At 43.6% G+C, this 23,060-nt stretch overlaps 1 protein-coding gene and 1 pseudogene across 1 annotated transcript; both read left to right on the top strand.

Moving 5' to 3' along the window:
• The first annotated feature begins 11,782 nt into the window (after positions 1-11,782).
• On the top strand, positions 11,783-12,199 carry LOC142443343 (cdc42 effector protein 5-like). Its single transcript, XM_075544775.1, has one exon. The coding sequence runs from the start codon at positions 11,783-11,785 to the stop codon at positions 12,197-12,199; it is 417 nt and encodes a 138-aa protein (XP_075400890.1).
• A 6,602-nt stretch (positions 12,200-18,801) lies between these two features.
• On the top strand, positions 18,802-19,141 carry LOC142443214 (thioredoxin pseudogene; annotated as a pseudogene).
• Positions 19,142-23,060: the final 3,919 nt, after the last annotated feature.

Genomic DNA, 23,060 nt, shown 5'->3' with positions numbered 1-23,060 from the left:
GGTAGATGGGTCATGGCAAGAGCCAAGGTGAGGGAAGAAGCTTAAAAGTGCAAGATGGATCCAGAAAAGAGATGACTGATCAACCATTTTGTCATCTTCACCTAAATTTTGGATTCCAAGCTTTCTAGGTAATGCTGACTGATGGCAAACAACACACACTGTAGTAGTGGGCTTATTGGCTTAGGTTCAAGGATGTTCCATCCATAGTCTCAGGTGTGAGTGACGATTTGTCCGTCAAGAGGGGTGTAAATCATTTATCACTCGACACTGAGGGGTCAGCTGCAAGGCCAGAGCATCCAGCCAGAGCAAGTGATCTATGAGAATTGAGTGGGTTTCAGGATGTTCAGAAAGTTTACAATCAACTGAATAACAATTCAATTCCATGAGAAATTTCATGGCTAACTGTAAGACAGATTAAAGTTGAAGATTCTGGCAGCTAGACAGCAGAGTATTGACACAATATGAATAGACACTTTATTCTTTTTGTCTAAGTTCACGTTATTGGGTGAAACATAACAATGATTATCAGAGTAACCTTACTAATATTTTCTATGAGACCAGTAATAACCTGTTAACAAGGTCAGATAATGATATTTCAAGAAAAATGTAGAGCAATATTGATAATGGATCTACATGAAAACGTTTTTGAAAACATTGGGAATAGTCAGAAAACACATTAAAATAATTGCATACGATAATTAATTAGAATCTATCATAGAGTTGATTTAACGTAAGAAAATGAGCACTGTAACATACCAATTGAGGGGCGATGCTGGGAGTGTGTAGGGTGAGTGGGTTGGAAAGGGGGAACTGATTACAAGGATCCACATGTGACCTCCTCCCTGAGAGAGGGACAGGAGAGAAGGGGGGGAAGGGAGACTCCAGATAGGACAAGATATGACAAAATAACTATGTATAAATTACCAAGGCACATGAGGGAGGGCGGAGCGGGGAGGGAGGGGGAAAAAAAAGAGGGCCTGATGCAAAGGGCTTAAGTGGAGAGCAAATGCTTTGAGAATGATTGGGGCAGGGAATGTATGGATGTGCTTTATACAATTGATGTATGTATATGTATGGATTGTGATAAGAGTTGTATGAGCCCCTAATAAAACGTTTAAAAAAAGAAACATACCAATTAATGTAAAAAGAATTAATAATCTAAATAGATACATAAAACATACTAAACAAAGTCAAAGACTTTTCATGCTAAGGAAAAATACCTCTACAAATCTAACATAAAACAGATATAGTTCAATATGTTAATATGCTAATATACATTCCTAAAAAGCAAAAGTCAAAATGTCATACTTGAAAACACTTCACCCCACATCAGAAAAAGGTCAACCATAAATGTCCACTGTTACCAGTGATATTAAAAATTGACTGTATGTTCTAACTAGAGCTACCAGGTTAACATTTTTTAAGGAAGAAGAGGCTTCCAAAAAGAAATAAAATTCCTTTAATCATAATTTTATTATCATATCCATAAAATATTCACGATATGCCATGAATAGCTAATAAATGTTAAAATGTTGTAGGCTACATTTAAACACGCTGAAATAACTCTTGGTACCTAACTCCCTAACTATTAATTGCTAATCAGGAGGGGAAGGGGAAGGTGGGGGGAGAAAGAGGGAACCTATCACAATGATCTATGTATAACTCCCTCCCCAGGGGGATAGACAACAGAAAAGTGGGTGAAGGAAGACATCGGGCAGTGTAAGAGATGAACAAATAATACTTTACAAATTATCAAGGGCTCATGAGGAGGGGGGAATAAAAATGAGAAGCTGACAGCAAGGGCTCAAGTAGAAGGAAAATGCTTTGAGAATGATGATGCCAACACATGTACTAATGTGCTTGACGCCATGGATGAATGTGTGGATTATGAGAGTTTTACAAGGCCCAATAAAATGATTTAATAAAAAAAGAAAATACAGCATGATCAAAATTATAGCATTTATCTCACAGAAAAGGAAGTGCAAACTTATTCAGATTAAACCCTGAAACAGGGAATTTTTTCACACCCATTCTGTGATGAAAGTCATGAATTTAGAGTCCTGTAGTTTTCTGTAGTGCTGAAGGTCCTCATATACTGATGAATTAATAAACTAAACCAAGGCATTCGTGTGCACATATAATATTAGAGTGACTGTATAGACACACATATATGTATGTGATACACATATATTAAGCTGGACAGCAGAAAGGATTGATGCTCAGCCAAACACTGAAGTTTGGGGACTTGAACACACTGAGCCATGGATGCTCTAGGTAGCATTGGACCCATGGGCTTCAGTTGGACTGGGCTGGGATGTTCTCTTGATGAAAAGCTCTCTCTTATGCATATGTCAGTGTCTATAGTTTTATTTTTCTAGAGAACCCAGCCTAAGGCAGATCCCCATAACATTAGTGTCATATGAGGCCGAAAAGATGTACCTTGACATGCTGCTCTTGGAGAAAAACACATCACAAGGAAAGTGTGAAAAGATAATCAACAATTTGCTGACACTGAGCCAGTCCTATGTTCCTCTAGGTCTGTGGAATTTTGGTGGGTGAAAATCTATTTACAACAAAAGTATCAGAGGGGCCAGCCCCAATCCCAACTAAGAGGACAGCTGCCCCTCCCCACAGAAGAATTTACTTCAGAGGACAACACTGAAGCTACAGCTCAGGGAAAAGGACATGCCTGATCAGAGCACACGGGAGAAAATGAAGGGGGAGGAAGAGAGAGTGGAGCACACATCCTGGCCCACCCAGCTTTGAGGACAAAATGCCTGCTCTGAGCAGCCAATGCAAAAAGAGGGACTGTGGCTGCCCTGTCTATGAGTCATGACATCCCCCACTGACCTACAGCCCTATAGGGGACAACACTGGAGACACAGTGTGGGAATTGCATCTGATCTGACCCCACCACACCCAGGCAAAACACTAAGGGCGTCATGCAACAGAACAGCAAGGGGAGCAGAGCAAGGAAGTCCCAAGAGAGTACCAAAATTAGACTTAGGGGCCAGGGTGTGGCACGCCATCAGACTCCACAGGAAAACACTCCTAAAGGTCAACACACAAACCTCTAACTTTTTACAGGCTCTTCTCTTTTTTCCCATTGATTTTTTGTTGCTGTTGTTTTGTTTTCTTTTGTCATTTTGTTTTGCTGTTTGTGTCTGTGTGTGTGTGTGTGTGTGCATATTATATCTGCAGTTCTAACTAGATAATATAGGTCGGATAAACAATCTGGAGGAGAAAGCAACAGGACCCATGGTTGGGGAGGGGTGCATGACATGGGAGAAGGGGAGGTGGGGGAAAGAAAGTGGTGTTAACCAACCTGGGGAAAAGGGAATAATCAATAAGTGATCCAAAATTGTGGGAAACATAAAGGTTTCTCCCAAGTCATCTCCCCCAAATATATGTTAGACTTAGGACACTGCTCACAATTAATGGTAAATGATTGTCAAGTTATACCCCTGAAGGCAGTCAGCTGCCAGAGGACTGTCTAGTCCCACCACAAATAGGGCCCACTCCCTGCCATTAAGGACAATGAGATACTTCCCTCTAAAGGCTTCAATTTGGACCCTGCAAGATGGGTTTACAGTACACCTTACTGATAATGATTTCTATAGTGAGCCAGAGAACAGGTCAAACCTGCTCAGTGACATCCAAAGTTAGGCTGCCATGCTGAATCTCAGGTCCGCCCATCTTGTCACATGCATAACCTTACTCCCTCCTCTTCCAACAGCATATGAACCCCTACATCACCCCACTCCCATTACTATATTGCCTATAGTACAACACTTTCCTGTGATGGATTTCTTCACCTGTAATTAGGGGGCTTGCACATCCCCAGATGATATAAAGCCTTGGTTAGTAATAAATATTTCTCTCCCCATGTGGACCACCAAGTAAGGCTGAGGTGAGCATGCTACTATGAAATGTGTCTAACTCCATTATTTCAATCCCTCTTCTATCTCTCATGCTCCCTATGACTTTACTATAATCTTTACTTATTATCACTGCACAATTGCACCAACTGACCTGCTGTGATGTGTTAGGGGCTGGCCTTTCCCCTGATACAAAATAAGTGGCAAGGAGAGTGTAAGATGCCTGGTAGGGATTGATCAAGGCAATGTAACTGAGAAGAATTACTGAAACCCTGAAATTACTGAACTAAAGACTGAGCATGATAGTGGGACAAGAGGAAAGTAAAAGGAAATAGAGGAAAGAACTAGGAGACAAAGGGCATTTACAGAAGTCTAAATACAAGCATGTGCATATGTAAATATATTTATATGAGAGTGAGGAAATAGATCTACGTGCATATATTAATAGGTTTAGTATTAAGGGATCAGATGGACATTGGGCCTCCACTCAAGTGCTCCCTCAATGCAAGAACACTTTGTTCTGTTACCTGGCATTCCATGATGCTCACCTTCCTAAGAGGATAGCTGAAGACAATTGTGTGCAAAGCAAATGTGAAGAAAATTGATGGTGCCCAGCTACCAAAAGATATAACATATGGGATCTTAAAGGCTTGAAGGTAAACAAATGGCCATCTAGCTTAGAATCAAGAAAGCCCACATGGAAGAAGCACACAACCTATGGATTACAAGGTGTCGATGGGATCAGTATCGGGCATATTGTAAATGAAGTGGAGTGAAGATTGGGGATCCAAAACCCGTCTGTCAGCAACTGGACAGCCCCTTACAGAAGGATCATAGGGAAGAGACGAGGCAATCAGGGTACAGTGTAGAAACAATGAAAATACAACTTTCCTCTAGTTCCTAAATGCTCCTCCTCCCCTCCACTATCATGATCACAATTCTGTCTTACAAATCCAGCGAGACCAGAGGATGTACACTGGTACAGAAGATGCCTTCAGGACCAGTGGTGAGAGTCGTGATATCTTGATGGTGAAAGGAAGGTGGGGCAGAAAGGGGAAACCGATTACAAGGATCTACATAAAACCCCCTCCCAGGGGGATGGACAACAGAAAAGTGGGTGAAGGGAGACATCAGATAGTGTAAAGATGAAAAAATAATAATTTATAAATTATAAAGGGTTCATGAAGGAGGGGCAGTGAGGAGGGAGGGGGGAAATTGAGGAGCTGATACCAAGGGCTCAAGTAGAAAGCAAATGTTTTGAGAATGATGAGGTAACACATGTAGAAGTGTGCTTGACACACAATGGATAAAGAGATAATAAATAGATAAAGCTATCATGTAAACCTTGTAAAAACACAGAGCTCTTACAAGGCACAACACACACATAGCCTCTCTGCACAAAAGGTCAACACTCACATTTGTAACACGTAAGGAAATTTAGTAGACATACAGTCACACTTGATATAAGAAATCAGTATAACACTAAGAGCCTTATATTCATGGGGGAAACATGACATGCATGCCCCTGAGAGGAAAGTACTACACTTGTTTATGTAACAGAGTATTCCCATTACTCAGCCCACATACTGCAGTAGCATCAATGAGTATGAAATACACACAAATATATATACACACACACACACCTTTTTTTTTTAATGAAAATAATCATACCTACTGAGGCCAGGTTTCTAAAAGTTTCCATCATCCCATGTCTCTATACTTTCCTCTCAGAAAGGTTCAGCAATGCCCATTCTTCCTTGGAGAAATTTAGAGCCGCCTTCTCAACAGCCAGTGTCCTAAAACATCCCATAGATTCTGGTTCGGCAAGGTATCATGCATTCCATTATGTGAAAGGATGAAGATGACAGTCCTGGGAAACAGACACAGGGGTCTTGTTCTAAGGATTTCCATCAGGGTTTAGCTAACCCACTTCACCCACTAGATTAGCAGTTTTGAACTTGTAGGTTGCAACCACCATGGGGGTTGAATGACCCTCTCACAGGGGTCTCCCGTTCATAACAGTAGCAAAATTACAGTAATGAAAATAATTTCATGGTAGGGGGGGGGGGTGACCACACATGAGAAACTGTATTAAAGGGTGGCAGCATTAGAAAGGTTGAGAACCACTGCACTAGACACACTTCCTCACTAATTACATGTTTTCCCAAGGACTGCATGCTTCTAGCATAATGAGTTTATCTCTGTACAATTTGTCTTTGACCAACTGCAGTCATATTTCTATCTAGCTGTTTCAGAAATAGAGAACAGTCAGAACAAATAAATCAGATGAATGATCAAAAATAAAAGCCTTGATTCCACATTCATATCCTCTCTTCCATTGGAGGGAGGATAGAAATTCACCACCTTGGTGAACAAGCAGCCATCTAGCTCAGAAGCAATAAAGCCCACATGGAAGAAGCACACCAGCCAGTGCGATCACGAGGTGCCAAAGGGACCAGGTATAAGGCATCATGCAAAAAAAAAAGAAAGAATATATATGTATGTGTGTGTGTGTGTATGTATATATACCACAGTGAATGAAGGGGGAAGTGCAGAGCGGAGACCCGAGGCCCAAGTGTCGACCACTGGAGATCGCCTCATAGAGGGGTTTAGGAGAGGAGATGGGTCAGTCAGGGTGCAATGTAGTACCGATGAAGAACACAGCTCTCCCCCAGATCCCGGATGCTTCCTCCCCCCAACTACCATGATCCGAATTCTACCTTGCAGGACTGGATAGAGCAGAGGTTGTACACTGGTGCATATGGGAGCTGGAGGCACAGGGAATCCAGGGTGGACGATACCTTCAGGACCAAGGGGTGAGGGGTGATACTGGGAGAGTGGAGGGTGAGTGGGTTGGAGAGGGAAACTGATTACAAGGATCCACATGTGACCTCCTCCCTGGGAGATGGACGGCAGAGAAGGGGGGAAAGGGAGGCTCCGGATAGGGCAAGATATGACAAAATAACAATCTGTGGATTATCAAGGGCTCATGAGGGAGGGGGGAGAAGGGAGGGAGGGGAAAAAATAGAGGACCTGATGCAGAGGGCTTATGTGGAGAGCAAATGCTTTGAGAGTGATTAGGGCAAAGAATGTATGGATGAGCTTTATATAATTGATGTATGTATATGTGTGGACTGTAATAAGAGTTGTATGAGCCCCTAATAAAATGTAAAAAAAAAAAAAAGAATTAGGGCAAAGAATGTCCAGATGTGCTTTATATAATTGATGTATGTATAAGTATGGATTGTGACAAGAGTTGTATGAGCCCCTAATAAAAATGTTTTTTTAAAAAAGCAATTCACCACCTTGCACAGGACCAACCAGAATATTTATCAGAACGTGAAACACAAGGTGAAAGCAAGATAACAACTAGGAAACACTGCAGAATTTGTTTTTTTCTCTTTAGCCCCTCCTTAACCATTGGAGAACTGCAGGTGTGAACTAGCAAAGTAGCAACCCAAAGCCCTAGAGTCATGGTATCCTCTTGAAGAATTCTACGTGATGATCAAGAGGTGACATATTACCTGATGATAGAGATGATTGTTTGGTGAATTATGAAGTTTTCGGTAGTGTGTCTATGTTACTTGCCTACTTTCCAGTCACTCTGCAGTTGCACTCTTGTGTATTTTGTACTTTCAAGGAGATAGGACAAGCTATTGAAAAGGGGAAACTGGGCAAGAGTGAAAGGTAACAATAGAATATAAATACCCTCTGTACACTGGTACAGATAGGAACTGGAAACAGGGAATCCAAGGTGGATGATCCATTCAGGTCCAGTGGTGAGAGTGGCGATACCAGGAGGATGGAGGGAGGGTGGGGTAGAAAGAGCAAACTGATTACAAGGATCTACATATAACCTCCTCCCTGGGGGATGGACAACAGAAAAGTGGGTGAAGGGACATTTTGGACAGTATAAGATATGATAAAATAATAATTTATAAATTCTCAAGGGTTCATGAGGAAGGGGGTAGTGAGAAGGGAGAGGGAAAAATGAGGAGCTGATGTCAGGGGCTTAAGTGGAGTGCAAATGCTTTGAGATTTATGAGGGCAATGAATGTACAAATGTGCTTTACACAATTGATGTATGTATAAATTGTGATAAGAGTTGTAATGAACCCCTAATAAAAGAATTTTTTAAAAGAAGAATATATGTAGATATCTTGAAAATTTTCCCACTCTGAGACAAAGTTACTGTCACGTAATTATTATGGACTGCTCCCCTAAAAGAATACTGGATACTTACATAAATATACACTAAGCTCATAGGATATATTGAAAAAAGAGCACAATATGTTCAGTATCATAATAGCATGTCCTGTTTGCTGATTGGGAAGATGTAGTTAGATTCCAATTTTCTTATAATTTGAATGAACTTCAGTGCATTTGACTGTTAAACTGTGTTAGGATCCTAGTACTTTTACACCGGGTTTTGAGATTTTTTCACATTTTAGATTTTTAAAGATTTGTTCACATTTGCAGCTCATGGAAGGTCGACTAGCTGAACATGATGACCACTAGCATTCTCTCAGCTGTGGGACTGGCCTCCATGACTTGTGATCCTTTTCTTCCCACATTTTTTGAGGAGACACCAGTACCTGGAGAAGGACATGGTGCTTGGTAAGGGAGAGAGAAGCAAAGAAGAGAAAGGCCTTCGCCAACATGGATCGACACAGGGGCTGTCGCAATGGCTCCATCATGGGAACATGTGAGGATGGTGCAGGACAGGGCAGTGTGTCACGCTGTTACATAGAGGGCTTTAGGGGCTGGAATGGACACGAAGCCCCCTAACAACAACATAGAAAAGGTTGCACTTTATGCTAAGATTTCACAGCATGGCCAACTAGCTATGACATAAAGTCACATGAGCTGTCACAGTCACTCCAAAATTCTGCTACAACAATGTAAGCTTATGTCGATCCAATAAGCCTTTCAAAATCTCATCCACAGCAGTGCATCGGGTGCCATGTTTTAAAGGCTTCCCATTCCTTCATGATGAACCAAATGGACTGCTGTCAAGTACATTTTAACTCATTTTGACCATAAAACATGGAGTGGAACTGCTCGCTAGTGTCTCCAAGTCTGTAAATCTTCACGGGCCCACGCAGCCTCCTTGTCCTCCCTTGATGGGCCTGGAATGCTGGAGCCACAGAGGGTCTGGCCAGTGGCCCATCGATTAAACCAGTGAACCACTAGGGCCCCTTTCATACAACATGTTCATGATCAAACACTGCATTTATCCAGCAACCACGATTCTGAGGCAATTTCCAAAAAGATTTGGCCACATTGGCTCATCTAGTCCTTTTGTCATTTTTAAGCAGATGTTGCTCCCAATGGGATAGAGCTGAAGTCACCAACGTTAATCACAATTTCAGTATTGCTCAAATGGCAACTTGTTGAAACGGGTCAGCATGTAGGTCCATGTGTATACAACTAAATGCCTGGCAATTACATTTCTGTTCATATGCCGAGAGTTTGTTATTCTGTCAGTCATCAGTTACAGGGATGATCTAGATCTTCTGTGTAGTACAAAGAGGAGATGAAGAAAACAATCTATTCAATTCAGATATCTGGAACTCATTGTTCTGGAAAAGCCAGGCCCCTCAGACAATACTGTTACCTCAGGGCCATATAACTGGCTCTTGCTTATAAGAGATTTTTAGATTGATTGAGCAAATAAAAAACCATTGAGCAAATCAGAACAAAACCAGACCAATGTGTTCTGAGAGGGCACACCATTCCCAAACCAACAGTTCAACCCTGGACACATGAGGTGGCTATGAGTTGAAAATGACTCCACAGCAACTAACAAGAACAAAAGCACAAGGTCAAATGATAATAACTCGTATGAGAAATGCAACAGAGGTGGAGCCTAAGCATTAACACATACATATTTACATTTCATGAGCTAGTGTAGGAGAAATAAAATGATCACTTTAGGAAACACTAGCCAGAGAACCCTGGCATGATAAGGAAATTCTAACAACATGGGAAGGTTCTGTGATGAGTTTGCAAATGCTCAGTTCTATTTCAGTTTCTCAAACATACAGGCAAAGGAGTCAAAGAGCACCCAAGTCTTCATGGGCCGGAGAGGGAAGCTCCATGGTCAGCCACCAAATGAAAAGCTCATTAGCAATAAGCATTCATGGAACTTCCCACACTGGAAAAATAAGTGGAGCATGAAGAAGCACCAGCAAGAAAGTAAAACAAAAGAGGCAATATTTAAAAGAAATGCAAATGAGGATGTTCAGGTTTATGACCAATATGTGAAGAGCCCAAAGTCACCGTTCCAGTCTCAGAGAAAAAAGCTGACCATGTTGAAGTCAGACTACGGAGGTCACAGGGCATGGTTTTCTTTCTGATGTACATTAAAAAAAAAAATTACAGTCATTGAGTCAATTCTGACTTAAAGCATCCCCAGAGAGCAGAGTAGAACAGGACCTGTGCGCTTCTGAAACTGCAACTCTTTAAGGGAGTAGAAAGCCTCATCTACTGTAAACCAGTGAGTGGTTTTGAATGGCTGAACATGTGGGTACCAACCCAACACATAGCCCACTACATCACCATGGGTGCACAGTGTTGTAATATATTGGAGAAAACTAGATGGTAACGAACAACAAGAAAAGCATCCTTTTAAATGCCTCTAATTAATTACGCTAGTTAGGACCCAGAGCAAACATCTGTCCTCAATACAGAGGGGAGGTGAACATAGGTACTCTCTCAGTTGATTTCCACTGTGAAAACATTCTGTGTACCTGCCTATGGGGCCCTTTTGTTTACAAGTGGTTTTCCTTATCTGCCCTTAGTAGTCTAATCAATTGCATTCAATGAAAACAGTGATTTGAAGGATGTGATGGGATTAACTAATGGGTAGTCCAAAAGAGTTTGTTCCTAGAGGAGAAAATACCAGACCACAGGGTATTAGGAAGGAATGTACTTGCTATGTTTTAAGGATAGTCAAACCCCAGGTTGAACAAATAAATTTTAATAAGGATGAAGGAGGTCAGAGAGGTGTGTCATTGAGACTTCAATGAAGAAATACAAAAAGATTCAAATCAATAAAAAAGTAGCATGTTCCAAAATTTCATACCATTGTGTGTTCAACTTCCCAATAAGATCACTAAAGACAAATGGGGGATGAACAACAGAAGAGTGGGTCAAGGGAGACATCGGACAGAGTGGATGGATGTATGGATTGTGATAAGAGTTGTCTGAGCCCAAAGTAAATGATTAAAAAAAAAATAGCATGTTCCAAAAAAACTCTCCTCCACTAATATATCATTCCCAAAACTGTCACCAAAAATATTTTATTTTTTGCACTTCACAAGAGTCCACAAAAAATGTGAATCAAACTGCATTTAGCCTCAAATAAGTAATAATTGGTCAAGAACAAGGGCTGGCGTTGTTCACACATAAATCCCTGCCACCACATCTGGTCCAACTCACAGCAGAGCTATCACACACAGCAGAACTCCCCGTAGGACTCCCACGCCTGCACATCTTTACTGGAGCAGGCAGACTCATCTTTGCACATTTCTGGTGAGTGTGCACAGCTGCCCTTGCAGTCGGAAGCCCAATATTTAACCCACTGGACAAAAGGGCTCCTTTGTTCACGTGTCCCACATACAATAAAGTATCATTACAGGAACTCATGAAAGACCTACAGAAAAAGAAAAGCAGCCCAGAAAGGCCCACCAATTTGTAAGGGAAGCTAATTCCTGACATATCAGGCTACACAGGGCTCTGCCTGCAAGCACTCACACTTCAAGATGCGGGTCCTTAAATGGAGTCCCTGAGTGGTGAGAGCAACTGAGTGCTCAGCTACCAAACAGAAGATTAGAAACTGAAGGCACGGAGCTCCCTGCAGAGCCGGGGTTGTGACCGCCCTGCCTCCTGACGGCTGCAAGATGCCGGTCCTGAAGCAGCTGGGGGCCCCGCAGTCCAAGAAGCGGCCAGAGCGCGGCGTGCTGTCCATCTCTGCTCCGCTCAGCGACTTCAGACACACTCTGCATGTGGGGCGCGGAGGCGACGCCTTCAGGGACACCTCGTTTCTGAGCCGCCACGGTGGCGGGCCGCCCCCAGAGCCCCGCAGCACCCCCAAGCCCCCGCTCCGTGAGCCCACCGACCCTCTGCTGACCTTCCACCTGGATCTGGGCCCCTCCATGCTGGACGCCGTGCTGGGAGTCATGGACCCGGGTCGACCCGGGGCGGCTGCCCCAAAGCCGAAGCACGGCCTGGACCCCAGCTCCGGGGCCCAGCATCCCAGAGCTGGCTGCAGCGCCCTTGCTGACCTGGAGGTGGACGACGATGTCATAGGCCTGTAGCCCCTTCCCGGTCCCGCGGCCACCTACCTCTACACATAAACATCCTGCTGGGTCCCAAAAAAACAAAAAAAAAAACAAAAAACTGAAGGCAAGGTAGCAGTACCTTAGAAAAAACCAACCAACTTCTGAAGTTAGCATTGAAAATCTTACCGAGTATAGCTTTACTCTGAAACCACATACGGTCACCATATGGAACCCAATGGTAGGCAAAATGACTGATATTTATCAAGTATTACCTAATTGAGATACAAGGAGCTCATTGGTAGCTAATCCTTCTTGCCATGAATGCACAAGGGGCTTTCAAAAAGGTCATGGGAAAATGGAATAAAGATAATGGAATTTTTCCATGCACCTTTGGAAGCCACTGCATATCTTTTCCTAATAAATTATGCAAAACAGTGCAATATTATGCTAAATAGAATAATGTAATAAATCTTTTTTAATTCCTCAAATATTGTACATCTTAAAAATCTTTAGGATCCCTGTTCATCTTCCATAATTCAGAAAGAATATTAAGCTATTTACATATAACATCTCTCATAAATATTTACTAAAGCTGATATTAATTTTAGTCTCTAGCTGTGGTAAAGAGACCAATTAGGTTACCGTGTGTCTATACGATTCACATAAAAATTTGATAGCTGAAAATTTACAGAATGACTTTATTTTTCTGTGTTCTGCAAATTTTAAAAATTCAACTGTGTGGTTTCTCATGCTATAGTTAGAAACTCAACCTCATTGTATAGTTTTGAATTTTCCTTCTTTGAAAGATTTCCAGGTTACATAGGTTCTGACATGTGTGTACATGCATGCGTGTATGTCTTGCTTAGTTTTTGATGTCCCTGAGCATGATATGGTTAACATGGATAGGTGTTCATGGAAAGGCTGGAAGTTTGTGTCTACTCAGTCTCCAGGGAAGAAAGCCTGGGTGATGCACTTGAGAAACCAGTCACAGAAACCCCTCTGCAACATCCCTGTGCTCTGACTCACATGGAGTAGTCTCCAGGAGTTGGTGTGGGTTTGATGGCATATGCTTGATTTGGTTCATTCCTTGGCGGGGTGGGGGTGAGGGGTGGGGGTGGGGGCGGGAATGAATTCTGGCTTCATTTGCTACCCCGCAGGCTGGCAGTTCAACCCCACCAGGACATCTGCAAAAGGAAAATGAGGCTGGTTGCTTCTGTATAGATTTTGATATGAGATATCTATGGAGGAACACTATGAGTCAGAATTGACTGTGTGGCAATGAGTTTGTTTTGGGGACTAGGGACAATCAATGCTTCTAGGTGGCACAAACAGCTTGCACTAGACAGTTCCCCTGAGGCTTGATGGGGTAAACAGCCCGCATTACTGTGGAAGAACAGATCTGCTTCCACAAACATGATGCTCCAGAAACACTATGGAACTGTTCTGCTCTATAACACATGACATAGCCATGAGATGGAACTAACTCCATGACACCTAACCAAAGGGAAAATTGAACATGATGAGTGTATATCATGTCTATGTATGCACATGGATATTGTGTTGAAAATGTGATGAAATCAGAAACAAACATAATTCCCATTAAGAATCACCATGTCTATAATGAACAACATGTGAGCGTGGCCTTTCCAAATTAGTCCGTGAAGAAGCCCCACTGCTCCAGTGGTTAAAGGACTGGCAGCTCCATGAAATGAAAGCAGTTGTGATCCATGAGGCGGCCATCTGGTAACAGATGATTATAGCCTAGAAACCCCAAGGAGGAGTGTAAGGTACTGTGGCATCACTCACAGAATCCACTGTAGCGCAGTGGACAAAACAAGCCTCTGATCAAGAACACGTGGATAAAAGGCTAGAACATTCAAGCATTACCATGCAGTGGGGCACAGAGAAAATGGTACCTTATTTCAAATAATATGTTACCTTACTATATTTAAGAGTTATATATCTGGAGGTTGCCTTGTATTAGAAATAATCATGACACAAGTTTTCAAAGGAGGAGCTATTAGTAGGACTCAGTTCTTGAACAGCAAATGCAAACAAATGGAAGAAAGAGTTAACATATGAAAAAAGTAAATCAAAAGGATAAAAAGAATTACACACTTAGAATTCGGTTCCAAGAAACTGTTATATCCAGGTCTGAAGATTAATCAGGGCCACACGGAAAAGGATCAAATGCAAAGCTTCACTGGAGCTGGCTGCCAGGAAACAGCTGGCACTCAATCCATCGGGCCCCAAGTGTACTACTCGAACTCTGGTTTACACAGCAAGAAACCACGAATGGGTGGGAATACTTTTCTCCTCCGATCACAACTGTACACGCTGACTAAGGGGGATGGAGCAGCTAGGGAACTTCCTGTTGGTATCCAACATGGGCATGGGCAGCAGCCCACTAACATTTTGAATCTGGTGGTTCTGGGGACCAATGCAGAAATAGCAAGCTTAAACAATGGAAATAAAGAGAGTCCAGTGTCAGCAGGTTAGCAAATGAGACTTAGGGTCGTTCAGTCACAGTATGCAGCCATTAGGATGTGGTTGTATGTCCACCATTAATGATTTCAAAATAAATCATGTGTGGAGAGGGGGTTGGGGAGGATGGGGACCAACTCAATTAAGCATTAGCTGGAAAATACAGAAGCTAAATTCAGCTGGTTAATTAATAAACATCAGGATAATTCAAAACGCTTTCTGTATACAGTAGGACAAATGATAGATTTCAATTCTATGTGACTGTGAAAATAAAATAACTGAAATTACCAAAAAGTGCTGACCTTGACCGCATGTGCCACTAACTTACATCAATTCTGACTCACAGTGACCCTCAGAACAGAGTAGAAGTGCCCTGTGGATTTTCAAAACTGAAACACTACAGGGGAAGACCTATTATTTCTCCAGATTAATACATAAAATGACTTGAAAATAAGTAAGTAAAATAATTGCTGGGTCCTGCAAATCAAAAGGATGTAAAAGGAAGCCAAAATTTCCTATTAAAAATATGAGTGGATATTAAATCTGGGCCCGCAAGCTCTAAAAGCCAAGAAGGATCATAAGAGGGCGGCGGCAGGGGGGGAAGAGCGCAGTTTAAAGAGAGATGAGCCATCAATGCAACCAATCTCTGAGATGAGGCTTATTAGGGGAAACATCCCCCTCTGGGACTCTTCACACTCCAAGTGGAAAAGTCCAGCATCCGCAGACACAAATCTCAGGAGCTGTATTAGAGATTAAAGTCTTAGCACTCAGGTGAGTAAAGGGCTATAGGATAGATGGCTGTAGATTAAGCCTCCATTGAATTCTTTCTGATCATCAAGCAAGGAAATAGATTAAATTGGCCCAGAGGCAGCAGAACTTGGAAAGTGGACACCATCCACCTATCTCCAGGCAATGCAGGGGGTCCTATAGTCTGGAGCCATGCCTTAGCACTTGAGCCCTGACTGCCTGGGTCAGAAGGACTTGGAACAATCTTGTAAAATGCTCTATCTGGCAATGAAGGTGGCTCAGTTACGGTCCTGTCCCTGCTTCTGTAGTCCCATTGATAACAATGCTGTATTGAAGCTCCTCTAATGAGAAACGTGTGACCGTTTCCTCTGTTGCAATCTTATTTCATTAGATTCCCGACTTGACTGTTTCCCTGAACTGCACTATGATCTCCTTTGTCTTTTTATTCTCTTCATCTGTTTTAAGACTTAATAAATGTTCTCCATAAATTATATTTGAGATTGGAGTTCCTTTTGCTCTAAATCAGAGCACAAACTAGCTTTTGATGGGCAGAAATGGTTAAGAACATGCAGTAGAGTAAAAAGGAGACCCTGTTTTAAATATAGTTTAAAGAGAACATCTATTAAATCTTATGAGGCAAAGACAGCACAAGGACACAAACACATCACCTGAATGAAGGAAGCCACCAACAGGAGGTGGAAATGGCTTCCAAGGTTCACAACTGAGATGTGAGCTAAAGAGGGTGTGGGGGAGGGGCAGGGCAAAGGAAACCCACAAAAGCATGCATCTCAATGGCAGACATTCCATCCTTAGATAGCGGGCTTACAAGATGGGTCCAGGGCCTCCTGACCAATGCAGTCAGGGCAAGGCTGATAGGACATGGCTCCTGCCTAGGAGTCCCCTGGAAGGACTGTCTCCAGTTTGGTGACCTCTATCAAGGACACACACTCAGGCAAACCTCCAAGAGAGACTGCTTCTCCATGGGCTGCCTGCAGAGTTGAAGCTAAGCCACCCTGCAAAGCCTGAGGACCAGATTACCTACTACCTTGGTTCCTGGGCAGAAACCATTCAATGGAGGCTCACTCCATGTGGGGCTCTGCAATCTATGCAAGGACCTAATCTGTGTGGGGATTTGGGGCTGTCACTGCTCTGGTACCCTTTTGCAAAACAAGGTGCTGAGAAGTTAAGCTCTAATACAGACCTCAGTCAGCAGTGGGGTGGCCCGATGACTGCAAGGCTGGCCTCTGCTTTCAGTAAAGGCCACTCTGGGGTCCCCATGCTCTACTGCCCACGACCTGACACGAAGGGACAGGCCCCAGGAAAAAAACTCACCCGCAATCGCGCCTTTCTGGAGGGAGGGGTGAGGATGCAGGAGGAGCTCTGAGCAGGAAAAGCCAACAGAGTATTCCCGCGCCCGAAGGCAGAAGCCTGCAACCAATTCAAGAAGGATTTAACTGGAAATGTCCCCAGGGCGTCGCGGCGACATGGAACGCTGTCGGACAGGGTGCAGGAAGTGTAACGTCCACGGGAACCCGGACACAGCTGGGGACTCCAGGCCTGCGGGGGATTCCGTGCCTGGGGTCAGCACAGAAACTCACTCACCTGCAGAAACTCGTGGGTCGCCCTCTCCTCTCGGATCCTTCTCACTCAGAGGAAGTGGGTTCAGCAGGAAATTGTATCACCTGGGGAGGTGGTGGGGTGGTGTCTGCGCAAAGGGGAGGGGCCTGGAGATAATGAGGATGTCGTGGAGGGAGGGGCCTGCAGGTGAGGTTCTGGGCCTGGAATGGCAAAGAATTCATTCTTAGTAGTTTCTTCTTAGTCTGGAAGTCCTGCTGAAACCTGATCATTTTGGATGGCCCTACTTGCATTTGAAAAGCGTTTGCATTTGAATCACAACACCACACAAGCCCAGGCTCAAAGACCAACTGAAAGAAAAGTGGTGGAAGAAAAAACAGAAAAGTGGTGGGTAGAAGGCATGCTTCCCAAGTGGGAATTTCCCCAAGAGACACCCCAGCAGCTAGGGCCACAGAGACACACAGTTGACAGCATCTGTTGCCATCTGCTCCACCTGACCACGTCTCTCCTGCTTTTCACCTGGACGCCTCTGAAACTCAGACGCTGATTTCAGGCTCTGAACCCTGTGTATGATCAGGTGAGCATCAAGATGGGAATTCCTGAAAATAGCACAGTTGTCCATTTGCCTTCTTCTCCCCTGCTCTCTCCCTCTCCTCGCCGCTAAAATTTATTTCCCCCCAATCTGTGGGTTCTGTATTGCTCTTTTTATGAAACCTTTCTATGTGAACAAGTGTCTATTTTGAGCACGTTCCAGTCAACTAATTGTCCTACACAGAATGTGTTTCCTTTAATATATTTCATGTGTTGAGGTCTCTCCTTTCTATTTCTATGTTATTGAGGGTTTTTATCAGGAATAGGTGGTAGATGTTGTCAAATGCCTTTTATGCATCTATTAATATGATATGGGTCTTCACCATATCATATTATTTGTCCTATTTATGTGGTCGGTTACATTATTGTATCCCTGGTAATAATCCCACTTAGTGAAGTTGAAATATGAACTCAAAGTCAGAGATAGGCGCTCTCTAACTCAATCGATCCCATTTCCACAAATGTAAAGATAAACTGCTCTGATGTATGATCTAATTACTCTCCTAAACCAATAGAGTTATGCAATCATCAAATATGTTCCTTTATTGTTAAAACACCTGTATAACACATTCTATTGTAGAGTCCATTTTATAATTTTACCCCATATTCTCTATAGTCATAAAATGTTCTTTTAAAGTTTCTCATGCGTTAAAATAATAAATAAGGTTTCTTGTAGAAATCGACATGTATTGAATTTTGTCCTTCACTATTGTTTCATCTTGCAGGTATACATATATTTTTTTTTTGCATGATGCCTTATACCTGGTCCCTTTGGCACCTCGTGATCGCACTGGCTGGTGTGCTTCTTCCATGTGGAATTTGTTGCTTCTGAGCAAGATGGCCACTTGTTCACCTTCAAGCCTTTAAGACCCCAGACACTATCTCTTTTGATAGCTGGGCACCATCAGCTTTCTTCACCACATTTGCTTGTTCACCTGCTTTGGCTTCAGCAGTTGTGTCGGGAGGGTGAGCATCGAGAGTTCCAATTTAATTAAAGAAATTATTCATGCATTGAGGGAGTGCTTGAGTAGAGGCCCAAGGTTGGAAAAATATCCTAAGGGAATTTGAGATTTTTTCATGCAACCCTCTGCCTCTCATAATAATTTGTATCTTGTAGATATTGTCTGATAATCATCAGCATGTATTCTCTATTAAGATATATATGTGAAGCTCAGTCCAATGCCTTGTCCTGTTTTGTTCCTCTTGTGACCCCGGTCACTCAACAAAGCCCAGTGGTCAAAATGGTGAAGCAGAGTGATAGCAAGGAGGATTCTCAGGCTGCGCTGAACAGTGCTGGAGAGAAGCTTGGTGTGATTCACTTCTCAGCCTCGTAGTGGGGGCCTTTCTGTCATTCCCTGTGTGCAAAGTCTGGCAATGCGGCCTGCCTTGAAGTTGATGAGGATGACTGCTAGGACGTCGCTTCTGAGTGCGAAGTCAAATGTATGCCAGCATTTCAGTTGTATAAAGGTGGGTGAATTTTCTGGTGCTAATAAGGAAAAACTTGAAGCTACCATGAATGAGTTAATTATGCTTCCTGAAAATGTAACTAGCCATCAGCTGTGTAAATCTTTTTGTATTTAAAAAAGGAATAATCAATTACCATCTGATTGTAAATGAAAATAAAATATTAATTCTACCCTTAAAAAAAACCAACATGATTATATATTTTCAACAAGATTCTGGAATGATTATTACTTTACTGCTTATTTAAAAAAGAAACACTCTAACATTTCAGTACTTATTGTACATACAGTCCCTGTACAAGAGAGGTTGTTGTTAGGTGTCACTAAGTTAGTTCCAAATCATAGTGACCCTATTACCACAGGGAGAAACACTGGCTTGCCTTAAACCGTCCTCATAATTGTTCTTATATTTGAGCCCGTTGTCTCACCTTTATCAATCTAAAAAGTTTCCTCTTGTTTGCTGCCCCTATACTTTGCCAAGCACCATGGTTGAAGTGATGTATCTCGTTTTTCCCTCCGGTTTGCAAATACACAAAACTCTAAGGTTTTACTTATATGGAATAAGAAAATGCATTTAAAAGAATAAAGTCAGAGCTGTTGTGTGAATTCTGACTCATAGAACCATAGAGAGCAGAGTAACAGCTCCTTGGGCTTTTGTTTTTTACATTTTATAGAACATGTTTCATCTTTACCACAGCAAGTAGTGTCCTTATAGACAATAGTCCAAAACTAGACAGGTGATGTAGTGGTTGATTTTCTCAGTCTCAGACATGTAGAAGCACCATATGGAAGTTAAAATGTACTGGAGTATCCAAGAGCTGAAGAACATATTCAGTTTGTTTTGTATACAACTGTGTCCATATGGTAGAAGTCTATTGTTAATTGTTTTATGTGGCCCTGAGCACAGCTGTGAGATTCTGGTTGTAAGAGAATGACATCTTGACCCACTATCACAGTGACTCAGGTGTCACCTTTTACCATGTGGATACTCAATGTCACAGACAGGTTGGTGCTTTTACCTCAGTGCTGTATGGGGTATGTGACTTTGATCATACATCTGATAATAATCTAGCCGTTTGTCAGGATAAGAATCTGGTGGGTCCCCCTCCCCCCCCACTAAGACCTATATATTGCATTATTTCCAATTCATCTGAATTCATTCCTGTATGGTCAGTGTTATTAAGAACAAACTTTCAAATATGTTGGTGGGAATTTAAGAACTACTGTTTTTGATGTCTGCCACATCCATATTAATTTCTGCCACATCCATATTTTCCTGAATAGCTATACTTAATGAAGTCTAAGTCCTGACTGAATTTTCACTTATGTGTTTCCCAATCACACCCATGACTATGCTTCTCCTATTCTGGGTCACGCTGCGACAGGGCGGAAGTGGCGGTGTCCTAGCCGGAAGTGAGGGTCATAGCGCGGTACCTACTTGCTGTGCACGGAACCTACTTGCTGTGCACGGAGTATGGAGCCAGAGAAGCGCCTGCATCCTGAGCTCTGTGTAGTCAGCGCGCCCACGTTGGGGTTGCGTTGGTGACCAGTTGGGGTGACCCTGCTGCACACAGCAGCCTGGCTGGGGGCTGTCCGAGAGACTGGTCCCATCCCCCTGTTTGGGGATTAGTTGGGATTCCTTGTGAGAATCCCTGTTTGAGAAAGGGGGATCCCAGACTGGTTTGGGGCGTCAGTGTTCCCGATTAGTCGCTTTGCAGGTCTCTCCTAGCCCCCCTACATTGTCTCCATACAGCGGTGCCTCCTCCCCGAGACTCCTGGAACATCTTCAGCTCAAAGGTGAGCCCCGGGTCCCTTTCTTCTCTCGCTACGTATTCCTGAACGTTATTCAGGAAGCGAGTGGCTGCAGCTGGTACACAGAACGTTAGGGCTTCCTCCTGAGGTTTGCCCAGTGTTGTCATCTGTGCAGTAACTTTCTCAAGGAGCGGGTTGGGGGGAGAACCCGGTCTGGAAACACCCTGGCTCCTTGCCAGCCAGTAGGGCGTCTGCGGCGAGTACACCCAGCCTTGAGGGTGTTGAAGTGATATTCCAGCACACCCACCGCGCATTGAGACATGATTGGCATTCCCAGGTTGCTGGGCTAAGTCCTTCCAGGACTGGGGGCCTCAAGGGAGGTGACCCAGTTTGGTTGCTATCAGTCAACAGTCTGGCAGGTGGCAAGTGAAAGGAGAAAGAGATGGGCCCAGCTGTACAAAGATGGGGTTCAGTGAGCAGGAACTCAGCCAAAGTGAAGGCTAGTCTTTCTTTGGGAAAGTGTATAGGTCTCCATAGAAGAGCAAGATCCCTCCAGTAAGGAAGATCTCCCGGTCCCACATCCAGTCTTCAAAAATTGTGCCTGTTGTTTCTTTAATTTTTACCAAACCCTCTTTGTTTGTGTTTAGCAGTAGAAAGAAGCTAGAGGAAACGTTCCTCGTGGAGGACAGCCAGCTGGAGAGAAGGTTTCTTTAAGAGGAACAGGAGAAAATTGCCCTCAATAATTAATTGCTTTTCATGCAGAGAAAGTAGCCAGTAAAAGACATCCAGGCAGTTGAACTGGATCCACATTTCTGCAAATTTGTTAGTGTGGGGGAGTGTGGGAGCTGCTCCTGCTTATTGCCTACAGGGAAATTTCCGTTTCTGTTGCCTCTGAAGAAGTTTCTGGTAGCTTGTCCTATGTTTAGATGTATGCAGACTCCATTTTAACTGTGTATTCCCTCCTGGAGTAATTTTATCTCTATTTTAATAAAAATTCCCTGAGTGTGTTGCTTGGTTTGGGGGCTTCTTTTGGGTTTGGTTTTTGAATAAGCGGTTTTAGAAAAAGTTCCAGCTTTAACAAAGCCATGACCCAGATCCGGGAGGCCATAGAGTTGCTCAAGGAAATCATCCAGGTGCAGCGTGGCTCTGCCAGTGAGAGACGGAGGGACTGGCCCTGGTGCCCCACACCACTCCCTGAATATGTGCTCACATGACAAGAGGCAGCACTCCCCTCCAAACTCACTGCCAGCGATTCTGACCCAGGGACCCTATGGACAGCGTAAAACTGCCTCTGAGGGTTTCCCAGACTGTAACTCTTCAAAGGAGTAGAAAGCTTCATCTTTTTCCAGCCAGTGGTTTCCAGCTGATGGCTCTTTGGTTAGAAGCCCAGCATGCAACCCACCAGACTACCAGGATGCCTGCTCTTTACTGTAGTCTTAATTCTCCACCTCCCAATCTAGCGGGTCTAGGAAAGCCAAGCCACATGGGAATCCCTACAGGCCCCTGGCCAGGGGGAAGTTCTGCTCCAGTCCCTGCCTGAGTCTGGAGGGTGATTCATGTACAGAGACCTGCTCTTGTTCATTCCGTGAAGGTTCACACTGTACTTTCAAGATGCCAGCTCCTGTGTAGAGACCAAAGCCCTCCAACATGTCTGTGTAGGCTGACAGGTCCCTACAGTGAGAATTCTACAGCTACAGATCAAATTCTAGTCTTCTATTCATTAGCTGATTTCCTTGGGAAAGTCTTTGAGCCTCCTTGGGCCTCTAGTGGTTGGTCTTTAACGTGAGCCTGATGTTTGCATCGAGGGTTAAGTGACTCAGTGCAGGTCTGGCGTGCAGTCTGTGGCTGCTGCTGTGATCTGTGCTTCCGAGAGACCCAGAGGTGTGCACACACATCCTAATGATGCTGGGCTGAGTGGAAATCAAGGTCATGGGGCCCTCCAGCTGAGGATGAAGGTGCAGGAACATTGCTGGGGCCTGTCCTCCCTTTCAAATGCCTCAGGGGCACAGGCATTTGAAAGGACAAGAAGAAGGAGCTGTACACAGGCCAGCCAGGTCCTGGTGCTAACCGGGCTCCAATAACTCCTATCAGGCTTCCTGATGAGGAAAGAGAACCTTTGTAGGGAGTTGAGTGGAGCAGTGACGTGGTCAGGGCAATATTAGGTACGTCACTGGGGCTTCAGTGTGAAGCCTGGTAGAGGGACTTAGAAAAGGGTGCAGGTGTGGATGCAGCCAGAGCAGGTAAGAGGTTGTTGGGATAGTTCAAGAATGTGGTGTGGCCATGGC

This window comes from Tenrec ecaudatus, chromosome 3, assembly GCF_050624435.1.
Source record: "Tenrec ecaudatus isolate mTenEca1 chromosome 3, mTenEca1.hap1, whole genome shotgun sequence".
Lineage (NCBI taxonomy): Eukaryota > Metazoa > Chordata > Mammalia > Afrosoricida > Tenrecidae > Tenrec > Tenrec ecaudatus.
Note: the sequence above shows the minus strand (reverse complement) of the source record. Positions and strands in the feature narration are given on the sequence as shown.